This window comes from Typopeltis vanoorti, chromosome 21 (assembly GCF_054136105.1).
Source record: "Typopeltis vanoorti isolate ZY-2024b chromosome 21, IOZ_Tvanoo_1.0, whole genome shotgun sequence".
Taxonomy (NCBI): domain Eukaryota; kingdom Metazoa; phylum Arthropoda; class Arachnida; order Uropygi; family Thelyphonidae; genus Typopeltis; species Typopeltis vanoorti.
The window spans coordinates 88,294,711-88,310,369 of record NC_143569.1 but is presented as its reverse complement, the minus strand read 5'-3'; the positions used below and the strand labels follow the sequence as shown (position 1 = coordinate 88,310,369).

General features: G+C 36.5%; 1 protein-coding gene across 7 annotated transcripts in view; it reads left to right on the top strand.

Annotated features, from left to right (window-relative positions):
* LOC150095089 (spectrin beta chain-like) overlaps window positions 1-15,659 on the top strand; it is a 577,773-nt gene that overhangs the window by 254,720 nt on the left and 307,394 nt on the right. For all 7 annotated transcript variants that reach the window (XM_090411296.1, XM_090411299.1, XM_090411298.1 and 4 more), the window contains exon 15: window positions 12,928-13,044. In XM_090411296.1, the coding sequence (XP_090267422.1) occupies window positions 12,928-13,044 (117 nt within the window). The remainder of the gene's footprint in view (window positions 1-12,927; window positions 13,045-15,659) is intronic.

Genomic DNA, 15,659 nt, shown 5'->3' with positions numbered 1-15,659 from the left:
CAGAAGTTTGATAGATTGCTACATACCAATAAATTAAAGATGCCAAGAAATTATATTCTTGGTTTCATCCTTTATCCAAGTGCAAACAAAGTTTGCACATGAAGTCACTTCACGACTGGGCTACTTGTATATAGAGATTAATGACTTCACATCAATTGCCTTATGTGATATGCACATATCCTTATGGGATATGTGCATATCCTAATGCAATGCGCATATCCTTATGGGATACCAAGGCAATTAATGTGAAGTCATTAGCCTCTATATACAAGTAGCCCAGTCATGAAGTGACTTCATACGCAAACTTTGCTTGCTTACGCTTGGATAAAGGATGAAACCAAGAATGTAATTTCTTTAATTTATAGGCATCTTTAATTTATAGTATGACCAAGTGAAAAAACTTTCAACAGCTACACACCAAGTTGGTAGCTAAATCAGATTGGCTGTCAGATAAGTATTAGCAAGTTGTGTATGGTAGTGTGGTATTTCAAAAGAGGAAAGTCAGTGGTGTGCCACAAGGGTCTGTTTTATAGCCATTGTTGATTAACTATTGATATTAATGAAGGACAAGTTTAATTTGAAGATATGCAACTGTTTGCAGATGATGCAAAATTAGGAAAAATGAGGAGAATCAAGTAGATGTTTTGTCCTTACAGTAGATATTGAATAGACTGTTAAGTGGGCAGGTGTAGGGAACCTGTCAGTTCAGTGTTGCAAAGTGTAAGGTTCTGAAATTTGATAGGCAACAATGTTGGGGAGGGGATTTTGAAGGAGGTTGAGGAGATGGGTTCTGGGAGTGGTACTGAACATGGACCTGAAGTTCAGGGATTATATTGCACAACTTGTGAAGTCATCACAAGGATTATGGCAATGATGTGTAGGAATTTTACATGCAGAAATAAAGGGGTAATGGTTCCATTATATAAACTAATCCATATCAGGCCTTGATGAGGTCTCATATGGATTATTGTGCACAGATTCTATCACCTAGTTAGATGGTGATGAGGATATATTAGAAAGGGTCCAGAGATGATAGACTAAAGTAGGAACTGGTTTTTGGGTGAAATATGAAGACGAATTGAGTGCATGCAATTTGCAAAGCCTTGTGAATAGGAGTAAGAGGAAGGATATGACCGAGAATTTTACGTTGGTGAGTGGTTGTTACCAGGATAATGAGGAAGAAATTTTTTATAGACTTTTGGAGGGTGTGGGGAGGTAGAATAAGAGGCCATCCCTAAAAAATGTATAAGGAGGGTGTTGGGTGTTAGCAATCGAGTAACAAGCAGGTTCTTTGCATGATGAGTAGAATGCCTTGCCTGACAGTGTTGCAGACACATTGCATGAGTTTAAAGCACAGTTTGTTGAGCTTGTGTGTAACAGTATGTACCTCTAGCAATGAGTCATTTGACTCTGTGGAGGTTGGGTGTTAATAATAATGATAATAAAATTAAAGAACAAGTTGTTATCGAGGTCAAAAACTAAATAAACCTGCTTTGGTTTCTTTTCCATCTATATATACAGTATTTATATATCAAGTAATGCATTTTATATGCATATTATCCCCCCCCCCCAAAATTTACAGTTTCAGAAATATTGCATGAAGTTGAAGTAGTATTATGGTGTATACTGAAATATATCCAATCATAATAGTATTAATTAGGTTTCTGTGAAGCCACAGACCATTGTGCCTAAACATTAAGCTAAATTAATTTTTTTTTTGGTAATCCTATCCATTAGCTGATAATATCAGTGGGATTTCATCCATTATTTGCAAAGGGGAAATACTATCTGCTTGGTTGCATAATACCTGCACTGATAAATGTATCAATATGGAGGTATTTCACAACGTTAGGTAACATACTTACTTTTGTGAAGGACTTTATTGTGACAAGAATCTATATATAACACACACATTAACTTTGGTACACATCACTTTTCCACACACTCAGACAAAAATTGCATACAATTTTTGTCTCAGTATCAAGTTATGTCTTTCTTATGCTACACATGTTGCATAAGAAAGACATAACAGTGAAAATGTGTCAGCTATACATGAATAAAATAGGGTAGTATGATCCAAACTGTTCTGAAGTCCTAACATTTTTTTATATATTTGATAACAAAAAAATTAACTAGCTAGAGCTGTGTGAAGAAAAACACTTTACCCATAAACAAAAGTCCATCAGATCTATTCAGATTAAGACAGTCTAGCAATATTTCACACACTTTTTTTTTTTAAATAGAATTACTCCATAAGAAAACAGCTTTTATGGAGGAATAGTTCTGATGAACTCAAATCATCCCCTTTATGGGAAATTGCATATTTTCATGCAGCCGCCTTTCCTAGTTACATAGGAAATCCTATATAACATTGTCACTGACATTGTCCGTGGATTGCAAGGGGATATTCAGTTGTTTGCGGATGACGCAAAGCTGGGAAGGGTTATTAGTAATAGTGCAGATGTGGTAACCCTGCAAGAGGATTTGAATAAGCTAGATGGATGGGCAAATGAATGGGAGTGTCAGTTTAATGTAGCAAAATGCAAAGTCTTGAGGTTTGGGACACATCAATAGGACACTGCATACTCTATGGGAGGTGTTAAACTGGAGGAAGTAGGGAAGACAAGAGATCTGGGGTTGATGATTGATAGAAATCTAAAGTTTTGGGGACATGTTGCAAAGGTAGTGAAGGTAACACAGAGGATTGCTGCAATAATGAGAAGGACACTGACCTGCAGAGATAAAAGGGTTATCATTCTGTTGTATAAGACTCTGATCAGACCACACTTAGACTATTGTTCTCAGATCTGGTTCCTAGGATTTGAAGGGGATAAATTAACTGTGGAAAGGGTACAAAGGCAGATAACAAAGATAGTTTCAAACAAAACTAATAAACATTTTAACATAAACAATTCGTAAAAATATTCAGAATTTTAATTATGATTATTTTACACTTCAAAATATTTCGTATGATATTTGAATGATTCACAGCCTCTATTGTTGTAATTAACTTTATGCATGTTAGATCACAAGAATGTTACTTGAGTATGTTTTTCTATGACTAGGGTAATTTTTTTTTTTTTAAATATTTCTCTCACTCATGAAAGGAGTGTGGACTGCAGAGTTTGGTGGATAGAAGAAGGAGAGGTGATATGATTGAGACTTTTAAACTGTTGAGAGGTGGTTACAAAGTTGGCACTGGGGAGTTCTTTTGCTTGGTTGAACAGCAGGAAGTCATGACAAGGGGCCATTCCTGGAAGTTACAAAGGAAACTGTGAGAAAGAGGATGAGGAGTGGTTTCTTTGCATGGAGGGTGGTTGAACCATGGAATGCATTGCCTGATGCATTGGTGAGAGCGAGAACAGTCAATGCATTTAAGGAGTGGTATGATAGACTGTGTGTTTCCTAGGAGGGACCTCCCTCGATGAGTCCTGATAGACTTGTGTTTCTTAGAAAGGACCTTTCACAATGAGTCTTTTGACTCCATGGAGGGCTGAATAATAATAATAATAATAATTATTATTAACACGATTAATTAATCCATCAATTAATGCATGCTAAGTGAATACAATAAAGAATAGGAATAATTATAATTCCTCCATCAGTTAGCGTAAATTTGGAAAAAAAAAATACAGTATAAGTTATATTAGAGGATAAAAATCAATTGCTTAAATTTTTATTGAATGTCAGCAAAAAAATTAAGTAAAGATGTTTGAATCATGCTTGACTTTTTCATCTTGTCATGCAATTTGCAATAGCTTTATCAAGATTTAGGCAGACTTCGAAGCTTCGTTCCATGTCAGGATCAGCATCAAACAAAATTTCCTTAGCATACTCAATATGATTGAACTAGATCAAGTTCTTTTGCAGTTAGAAACATTCTCTTCTTGTTTGCACTCCTTATCTTCTTCATATGCACGCTGTTCTTCTAGTTGAAGGAGATCATTTTCGCTAAACTGTTTTGAATGGGAATCGAGCAAGTTTCTTCATTATCCAGTTCATTAAATCCAAGTTCTTTTCCAGTTGTACTGATTTCTTCAATAATGTTAGATCTTGGATTTTGTGCATGATAAACTAACATAGGCTTGAGTTTAAAGTCACCTTCTGCATTGCCTCCTAATAAAAGCATGAGACAATCTTTAGATACTTTGTATTCTGGTTGAGATGCATCAGTTGTAGGAAAGTTTTTGTTGGTGTATGTTTCCAAAAAAGAGACGAATTTCGTTGAAGTTGAAAATTTGAGAGTCATCATAATCACCTTCCTGAATTATCCTTTGCAATGCTTCAGGAAGCTTGGCTGCAGAATCTTTATTAGCACTATCAGATTCCCTAGTTATTCTTATGTTATGCAGTCCAGTTTGATTTTTAAAATGGCCAAACCATACTAAACTTGCAGTAAAGCTTTCACATTCCTCTTGAAATTTGATCTCTTTCAATGAGTAAAAATATTGAGAGCTTTTGCCTGAATTCCCTGTACCAAGGGTATTCTTTTTTGGTTATAATCCTCAATCCAGAGTGATAGAAGACTCTCTATCTTGATCAATAAATGGCTTCTATTTCGAGTGATCTACATGCTTAAAGAAGCAGTAGCAACTTTTTCTTGTTCTTTTTATTCTTTGCTCTTATTTAATATAGTCGAAACTGTAGAACGCTGTATCCCAGGTCTTGCACAATCATTGTATTACTAGCATCACTTTTATATCCCTTAATGACTTCCAGCTTTTTCGCTCGCTGTAGATTGGCGACAAAAAATTTTGCATAACATACAAAAATTGCATTAATTGATTAATCACGCGCTTAAAGCAGGAAATAGTATCATTTCACTCAATCGCGCCGACTGATTGAGTGTGTGTGTGATTATTGTGCATATCGAATTCGCATTAAGCGAGGTTTCCCTGTATGTATATGTTAGGACTTTAGAAACAGTTTGGACTAAACTACTGTACTTTACTGATATGTGGCTGACTCATTCTCATTGTTTGGACTTCGTTATATTACTTGTGCCTTACTTTTGTTGCATTAACTGTTGAATTCATAGTGAAGATACCCTTGATATATGGACAAAACATTTCTGCAATTAAAATTCTAACATAGGCGTTTCTTTGTTGACCGAGTGGTTAGCATATCCAATCTCCAACTAGCGGGTCATGGATTTGAATCCTGCTGTGGGCGTGGATGTTTGTGAGTGTCTTTAGGTGGGAGATGAACTTCATTGCCCAGTGAGACCACTGTCCTGCTTATTGGAGGCATAAATTGGTTTGTTTCCTGTTTGGTCTCTTTAACAGAGCTTCTGGACTATGTAAAAAATAAATAAAATATACAATGTATGTGTGTATGTATGTATGTGTGTATATATATATATAATTAATAAAAATAAAAAATCCTTAGCCCATTCACAGTATGAATGTACAAAATGCTTACAAAAACCTTTTGTGCGTGAGAGCAACAAAAAAAAAAAATAAATAAATAAATAAAAAAAAAAAATTGTATTAATTTTATTTAAATGTATTCTCATATTTCAATTGCTTGAAAGATGTAGAAGAAATTACTTACTACATGTCACTTACAGTGCACATTCTCTTGCTAGCCTGTATAAAGGAGGGTAATTATTATGGGTGATTTCAATTATGGTAACATTGACTGGAAAGAGGAGAGGGCACATGGGAGGAAGGAATTGGATTTTATGCAGTTATTAAGGGACAACTATCTACGGCAACATGTATTGGAAAATACCAGGGGGCAGAGAGTGCTGGACCTAGTAATTGCAACTGAGAATGTAGCTGTAACGAACATGACCATGTTGCCACCAATTGGTGAGAGTGACCATAAGGTCATGACTTGGGAGGTGGCTAAAGGAGTCGAATTTACAATTAAGACAGGGTATATGTGGAATTACCGGGCTGGTAAGTATGACAAGCTTAGGTGTGTGCTTGGCTCAATGCCATGGCATGTAAAACTGCAAGGGCTGGATGTTGATGGTGCATGGGAGGTGGTTAAGAACTGTTTGCAGGAGGCAATGGTTGACTGTATACCAAGAGTCCGAATAATAAATCAGGTAGGGGTTAAATGGATGAATAACACTATTAAGCTTGAGCTGCAAAAAAAGAAACAATTGTGGAGGGAATTTAAGGAGAAGGGTGACCATCAGGTGCATGAACAGTATAAAGCTCAGGCCAGGATGGTAACAAGGGTGGTAAGAAAAGCAAAAGCAGATTACGAAAGGAAATTGGCCATGCAGGCTAAAGAGAATCCCAAACAGTTTTTTCAATATGTTGCAAGTAAAAGGAAAAATGCTCATGGTAGAATGATCTTAAAAAATGCTGAGGGTAGGGAGGTAACTGAATCAGTCGATGTTGTGGAATTACTGAGCAAGCACTTTGCAAGAGTATATCATCCAGGTGGTGGCTTTGCGGAAATGGAGGAACCAACAGCTTATACTGGAATTGTGATGAATGAGGTAGAGGTAACTAGTCTATTACAGAACCTCAATGTCAATACATCTGTGGGATTGGATGGTATACCAGCTCGTGTCGTACGTGAAGCAGCCAAAGAATTGTCAGTGCCCTTGACCATTATGTTTTAATTTGAGCCTCAGGACTGGGTCAGTCCCAAGGGGGTGGAAAGAGGGGAAAATAGTTCCACTGCACGAAGGTGGTTCCAAGGCTGCTGTTGAAAATTACTGGCCAATCAGCATAACAGGAATCATTATCAAGGTCTTAGAGAAAATAGTCAAGAGGAAAATACAAGATTGGATAGAAGAAAATGGGATACTGTATCGGGGACAGCATGGTTTTGTGAAGGGTAGGTCATGCCTCAGTAACTTGCTCACGTATTATAACACAGTGACGGCTGAACTGGATAAGGGTAATGGGTTTACAGTGATTCTGCTGGACCTTGCTAAGGCCTTTGACAGGATACCACATGGAATTCTAATCAGTAAATTGCAGCATATGGGAATGGACATAGGGTTGGTGAGATGGATAGGAGGGTGGTTGACGGAGAGATATCAGAGAGTGGTTTACTCAGGAGTAGAGTCCACAAGACGGCCTGTGACTAGTGGTGTACCACAAGGATCTGTTCTTGGACCACTGCTGTTTAATTTGTTCATAAATGATATAGGAAAGGATCTGAGAGGAACAGTTCATTTGTTTGCAGATGATGCGAAGTTGGGTAGGGCAATAGTGAATGCAGGTGACGTCAAAATTTTGCAGGATGATTTGGATAGATTGGAGGTCTGGGCTAGGGAGAATGGATGTCAATTTAATGTGGCAAAATGTAAGGTTATGCATTTTGGGGTGAAAAGATGGGAGGCAGTTTACTGCATTGGTGGAACCGTGCTCCAGGAAATTGATGAGGCACGAGATTTAGGAGTGTTGGTGGATAAGGAATTGAAATTTAGGGGACACATTGCAAAAGTGGCCAAATCAGCTCATCAAATCACTTGGTTGCTGAAGAATACGTTGACAAGCAGAGACAAGCAGGTTATTGTTCCTCTGTATCGAGCCTTGATAAGACCTCATCTCGACTACTGTGCTCAGATTTGGTCACCTAGGTTTCTTCTTGATGGGGAGGAGGTGGAGAGGATCCAGAGGCGAGTGACCAAGATGATAGCAGGTCTGTGGAATGAACCGTATGCGAACAGGTTGAGGATTTGTGGGTTGCAAAAATTGGTTGATAGGCGGAGGAGGGGAGATATGATTGAGACATTCAAATTACTGAAGGGTTTCTATAAAATTAATTCAGAAGATATTTTTGAGAACAGGGCTGGTTGTGGGAGGACTAGGGGACATCCATGGAAACTGGGCAAAAGTGTGGTTAGTAAAGGTGTTAGAGCTGGGTTCTTTACTTTTAGAGTAGTGAATGAGTGGAATGCGCTCCCTGAGTCTGTGGTGGATGCTGTGACAGTGAATGAGTTTAAGGCGAGGTATGATAGATACTGTATGAATGTCGAATAGTTGTGATGAAAATGATTTGGGGCCTCCCTCGATGAGTCTAATGACTCCCTGGAGTTGCCCGTAATAATAATAATAATAATAATAATAATAATAACATGTAGTATTTTCATTAAGCCAATAGTATATAGGAGTATAAATTTTGTAAAATTCACTTTAAGTTGATTCTTTCATCCTGTCTTCTTCACCCATAATCTATGTAGACTGTTGGGACACTATAAAGGTGACAGTCCGAACATACTCTCTCCAGATGTTTCTGTCTTCTGATCTCCTTAACAAAGTGGAGAGAGTGAAGAATTAGTCCATTTTTAATATTATCTATCAAGATGATTCTAAGTCTTCCCAGTGTATTTTACCAGAATGCAAGCCCTCTAATGCTGTTTTAGGTAAGCCATCTGATCTAGTTATACAGACTAGCTACCAGAGTTGTTTCTGATGAAAATAGTGATGATATTTTCTTGTGTTCTAGCAATGGAGTGGATTTTCTTTCTAGCCTTGTTACATGTGCTGTATATGGTATCTTCAAAAGTTTTTTCTGCAGCACTTCATCTCAAAAGCTAAGTCTTTTCTCATCTTCCTTTGGCAATCACTAAAAAACACACGTATAACCACAGTGATTAGTTTTAATACATAAATATTTCATCCCAAGTATCTTGGGACATCCTCAGTACAGTAATTCAAACAATACTAGGAATAACATACAGTTAGGGTGCATGATTACAATGGAATCTCAATATGCGTGCAGTAACGTGTTATAGAATATAATAAATTTAGTTTAATCCATTATCCAAGTGTGAGCAAACAAAGTTTGCGCCTGAAAATATCTTCAGGACTGAGATAAGGTAGTACAACACCGGGTACGTAGCAAAGGTGGACCAAGCTAACATCACTCCTATCTCGGTATCTCCCATAATGCAAAACCCATCTCCTTGCGGATATCTATAATGTTATGCATTAAAGGAAGGGCCACTGCTCAGACTAGTTTCGACCTTTATTGAGGTCTCTTCAGTGGAGATACCAGGCAGAAGCAATGGCAGTTCATCTTTACCTATAGGAGTTGCCAAAAGATGTGCCACCTTTTTATTAAATTACTCTGGATTTAGAGAAAGATGTTGAAAGTTTATTTTTCACTTGGTTAGACTATAATAAATTTAGTTTAATCCTTTATCCAAGTGTGAGCAAACAAAGTTTGCACCTGAAAGTATCTTCAGGACTGAGGTAAGGTAGTATAACACCTTACCCCAGATATTGAGATAGGAGTGATGTTAGCTTGGTCCACCTTTGCTGCGATTTTCCCGGTGTTGTACTACCTTACTCCAGTCCTGAAGATCTTTTCAGGCGCAAACTTTGTTTGCTCACACTTGGATAAAGGATTAAACTAAATTCATTATAGTTTAACCAAGTGAAAAATAAACTTTCAACGTGTTATAGAAGTAAATTAAAATATAACTGAAAAAAAAATTAAAAAAAAAAATTAATTAATTAATTTAAAAAAAAAAATAACATATAAAGAGACTATTTTACATAATTTTGTATGACAATTTTCCACACTTTAGGAACAGTAAAAACGTCATTGCGGTTTAAATTTGGTCTGTGTTGTAGGGCTTCAGCACTTTGTTTATATAGACGTTCATGTTTAAATAAAGGTCTATGTAAAAGAAAAGAAGACGGTTCCATCGCCACGTCTGTCTATCGCAAGCCTACATTTGAGGTCGCTACATTCACAATTCTTCTGCTCATCATCCATCTCAGAAATTTGGCATCATTAAATCACTAGTTACCAGAGCACACAATTTCTGCTCCTCTGAAGAATCTCTAAACCAAGAACTAGAAATAATCAAACATACAGCCATACTAAATGGATATAATCTTAAAACAACTCAAAAAATCATCAGTCACTTCCCCACACATCAACCTAGACAAGAAGAAGCCCATAGGATTCCCATACCTTATGTCAAAGGAATCTCCAAACGTCTTTCAAAAATTATGAAGAAATACAATTTTGCCACTACTTGAACCCATCAACCAGATCTATAACTTGTTACCTTCTCCTAAGGACAAACTCTCACCTCTGACTCACCTTTGATGTTACCTGGCTTATTTGAGATCCCATGCTCCTGCAATTTGTCTTACTTTGGGCAGACAGGTAGATCTGTTCAGAAACGCATCTCAGAACATCAAGACCACATTCATCTTTTCAAACCGCAGAAATCTGGTCTCTCTCAACACAGAGTTGAAAACCCAAACCATAGGATCCATTGGGAAAAGTCAAAACTTTTACATAGATCTTTATTTAAACATGAACGTTTATATAAAGAAAGTGCTGAAGCCCTGCTACACAGACCAAATTTAAACTGCAACGACGTTCTTACTATTCCTAAAATATGGGAAATTGTCATACAAAATTGTGTAAAATAGTCACTTTATAATAAATTTAGTTTAATCCTTTATCCAAGTGTGAGTAAACAAAGTTTGTGCCTGAAAGTATTTTCAGGACTAAGGTAAGGTGGTACAACACTAGGCAACTCCTTGCAAAGGTGGAGCAAGCTTACTTCACCCCTATCTCAGTATCTCCCATAATGCAAAACACATCTCCTTGCAGATATGTGTGATGTTATATTATTATTATTATTATTATTATTATTAAACAAGACCTCATGGAGTCAAAGACTCATCTAGGAGGTCCTTTTATCTCACACACATCTCATCATACCGGGTCTTAAACACATTCAAACTCCTTGCAGACACCACACTCTCAGACAAGGCATTCCAATCATTCACAACTCTGCACGAAAAAAACCTGCCTCTCACTCCCCTACTCACACCCTCTTTATACAGTTTCCAGGGATGACCTCTGGTTCTCCCCTGATCTCCCACTATTCGCTGTAGAACTTCTCCACCATTGATCCTATAACAACCCCTTACCAACTTGTAGGTCTCTATCATATCTCCCCTCTTCCTTCTCTCCACTAGTCTCTGCAAATTACATCTTTTCAATCTTTCCTCATACTCGACATTCCAGAGGTCAGAAACTACCTTAGTCAGTCGCCTTTGGACCCTTTCCAACATCTCTTCATCCTTCTGAAAACCAGGTGACCAAATCTGGGCACAATAGTCCATGTGTGGCCTAATCAAAGCCTTATACAATGGAACAAGAATCTCCCTACTTCTACACGTCAGTGTCCTCCTCATCATTCCCAGAAGTCTTTGTGTTGTCTTCACAATTTTGGCGATGTGACCCCTAAATTTTAGATCCTTATCCACTATCACTCCCAGATCTCTTATTTCCTCTACTTCCAACAATATATTCTCACCAATCATTCATTATTCTCACCAATCATGCATTCCCTTGGGCAGACAGGTAGATCTGTTCAGAAACGCATCTCAGAACATCAAGACCACATTCATCTTTTCAAACCGCAGAAATCTGGTCTCTCTCAACACAGAGTTGAAAACCCAAACCATAGGATCCATTGGGAAAAGTCAAAACTTATGCATTAAGGGAAAGCCGCTACCCAGACTAGTTTCGACCTTTATTGAGGTCTCTTCAGTGGGAGCCAGGCCCATATGTGGAGATACCAGGCAGAAGCAATAGCAAGGTCATCTCCACCTATATAAGGTGTTGTACCACCTTACCCCAATCCTGAAGATACGTTCAGGTGCAAACTTTGTTTGCTCACACTTGGATAAAGGATTAAACTAAATTCATTATAGTCTAACCAAGTGAAAAATAAACTTTCAGTCTCTTTATATATGTATTTATTTTTATTTATTTATTTATTTTTATTTTTTATTTATTTATTTTTCCTGTTATATTTTAATTTACTTCTATAACACGTTACTGCATGCATATTGAGATTCCATTGTAATCATGTGCCTTAACTGTATGTTATTCCTAGTATTGTTTAAATTACTGTACTGAGGATGTCCCAAGATACTTGTGATGAAATATTTACGTATTAAAACTAATCACTGTGGTTATATGTGTGTTTTTTAGTGATGAATTCACCACAGGTTTCATTATATAAAAAAAATTCCTTTAGCAATGTCCAACTCTCACTTCTGTATTGTAAGACAGAGTTAACAAGGGTATCGATGAGATGGAGTCTTGTAGTTAGCTGTATTTTATTGTCCTTCCAAAAGTGGCTGTAACCTCTGAAGGGCAACAGTTGTTTAGTAATGTGTGCTTTAATGTCATGTTTTGACCAGCCATCTCTGTATTATATGCTTCCCAAGTAGAGAGTATCTTCCTAGAAAGTAAGATTCTCTTATGGACATTATCTAAATTGTAACGAATGCTTTTCTATTTATATAATTTCAGTTCTCTGCTGATGGTGTTGATACCTGGATGTTATTGCCTGAATACATTGTTTTTGATTTGTGAATCTGATCTTTAATCCATAATTACTAAGTACCTTAGAAACTCTGTCTGTTAATACTTGTAACTGATGTTCATTCTCTGTTATTAGGCAATGTTATTGCCATATTTGAGATTATTGATTTTTTTTTTTTGCCCCAAACTGTATTTCCAATACCACTGTTTTCCAAGGCTAAGTTTATTATATATTCCAAATTAAGGTTAAAAAGCATTGGTGAAAGTATGCAGCCTTAATGCACGCCTCTTTCCATTTTGAAAGGCTTGCTGGTTGCCATTGATTCCTATTACTATTTCTGAGGAATGCTAAATAGTTTTAATTATGTGCGCGATTTTATTATCTATCCCATACTGGTTCAGTATTCTCCACAATGCTTCATGCCTTCTGTATGTCTACAAATTTGTGACTATATTTTTCTCCAATGAGATGTATTGTAAATAAATGATCTAATTGTACTCTTGTTTTTATGGAATCCTGCTTGGTTCTCTGAAAGTATACTTTCTATTTTCCTCTCAATCTTATGGAGTAAGATTTAAAGTAAGATTATTTTATTGACATTATTGAAATTGCAATTAATGCTTTTTTGTTTATAATTTCAGTTCTTTGCTGATGCTGATGATGTTGATACCTGGATGTTAGATACCCTTAGATTAGTGTCTAGTGAAGATGTTGGTAGAGATGAAGCTAATGTACAGTCCTTATTGAAAAAGCATAAGGTAAGTTTGTTGTTATTTATTCTTAAGCTTTTTTTGTTTGTTTGTTTCTTTTTATGTAACACACAGAAATGAATCTTTTAAGCTTAATTTGAAACTTACTATCAGTTTTCTGGTATGATATATTTAAAGCTATACATATGAAATTCTAAGTTTCAAACTTATTTAATGGATGCTATATTTCATGGATATTATTATAGCACACTTTAGGAATAAAAAATCAAATTGGATGCATTTTGCCAGTATGCAAAGTGTGGTTTTGATAACAGGTAAATATAAACCATATATTGCCATGGCTCATTGGTCTGGGGGTATAATTCTCGCTTTGGGTGGTAGAGGTCTCTGGTTCAAATTCCAGAAGAGCCCTAAGATTTTCTTTTTTATAGCCGGCCTAGTTGGCTGAGTGGATAGCACTCGGCCAATAGCATTTGAACCTGCAGGTTCAAATCCTGCCATGGGCATGAATGTTTGTGATTGTCTGTGGAAATACTAGTGGTGGCCGGCAGTAGATGCTGTTGGTGTAGTTGCAGTCAGTTGGTGATTGAATGGAGTTTAAGAGTAGGTGGAGTTTTAGAGCAGGTGCCCTCCCCACCTGGAGTTTTAGATGCAGGTGGGGAGGTGGAGTTTTAGAGCAGGTGCCCTCCCCACAATGAGTCCTTGGACTCATCGTGGGGAGGGCACCTGCTCTAAAAGTATGTTTTAGATAATAATTATAATAATAATAATAATATGCCATAACAGAATTAAACAGATCTTTTAGTTTTATTATCATAAGAGAGTAAAATAGACCTAAACAGAGATTTTGAGAAAAATATTTTCATGATTTTGAGAAAAATAGACCTAAACGGAGGAATAAGCATAGATGGTGAAAAATTACAAATCCTTATGTTTGCCGATGATCTAGTACTAATATTTTCAAACCCCCAAAAGATATAGAAGAAATGGGTGAAAAATATATGCAAATAGCAGTGAGATAGGCTTGGAAATGAATCTATAAAAAAAAACAAAATGAATTAAAAACACAAGTGATAGTCACTTATGTATTAATAACATCCCTATAGAACAAGTTGAATAGAGAAGAATATAACCATTAGATAGAGAAAGAAATGTGTAAATTACAAATACATATCACAGATTCATTGGATATCTTCTTAAGATATGTACCTGGTTACTATGACAGTACTACATGATTATGTTTACATTTTTGCTAATTTCCTATCAACAACTTTCTTCCCACTTAGGCTATTACTTGTCAGTAATAGCTTAAGTGGGAAGCCACATACTCCGTTCTGGATATTTCGTGTGGCAAAACAATTTTTACCTTCAAAAAGAAGGTACAGCCATGGGCTTACCGCTTTCCCCCCCCAATAGCTAACTTTTATATGGAAGACTTTGTGCAACGTGCTCTAGAGACAGCGTGTCTAAAGTCCAAAATTTGGCTCAGATATGTTGACGATATTTTCGATATTTGGCCCCACGGCCGCGAAGCTCTAAATACATTCCTTAGCCATGTAAACAAACACAGACATATCCAATTCACCATTGAAATGGGAAAAAACAACTCTCTTCCTTTCCTAGACACACTTGTCACACGTCTTCCCTCTGGCTGTCTCTCCTTCTCAGTTTACCGCAAACCTACACACACAGGCCAATACATACACAAAAATTCTTACCACCACCCAACACAAAAACTAGGTGTCATAAGCACCCTCAAACACAGAGCTCTAACAATTTGTTCTAATGAACAAGCTCTAAACCAGGAATATGAGATCATCAACTAAACATTTATAAAAAATGGATACAGTAAAAAAATTATTCACAAGATCCTCCATAAAGATACCAAAAAAGATTTCAGGAATGCTATAGCCATTCCTTATGTTAGAGGCATTTCTGAAAAATTAGACAGAACACTACGCAAATACAACATTAAAACCACCTTTAAACCCCCCAAACAAGTTAAGACACCTACTCAGTTCTTCTAAAGATCCTCTTCCACACCTAGCCCATCCAGGGGTATACAAAATACAATGCACATGTAACATACCATACATAGGGGAAACAGGGCGAACTATCCCAATCAGACAAGACAAACAGAAACAACACATTAAATACCTCCATTTTGGGAAAACCAGCCTTTCTGACCATGCACTGCAAACATACTACAGAATTGATTTGAAAAATACCAAGTCCCTACACTGCACCAAAACCTGGTTTGAAAGAAAATTTAAGAGTTATGTGAAATGCTCAAACACAACCCAAATCTCAACAAAAATGATGGCCTAACCATTTCAAGAATGTGGAGGGCCCATCTACTACCTGTATAACAACCTAAACTAGCCATAGAAAAATCCCAGTACAAGAAGATAACCTGATGAAGTGTTTGTAACATTCAACAGCAACTGAAAGAAATCATATTATAACAATCAGAACTGTACAAATCCAGAAGAATATTAATACATGAGGACTTTAGCAGTTTATTGTAGTTGTATTTATATATATATATATAATTTATTTATTTATTTATTTATTATTATTTTATTTTTTATTTTATTTATTTTATTTTATTTTTATTTATTTATTTATTTATTTATTTTTTTGTTATCACTAGAGGTCAGGCT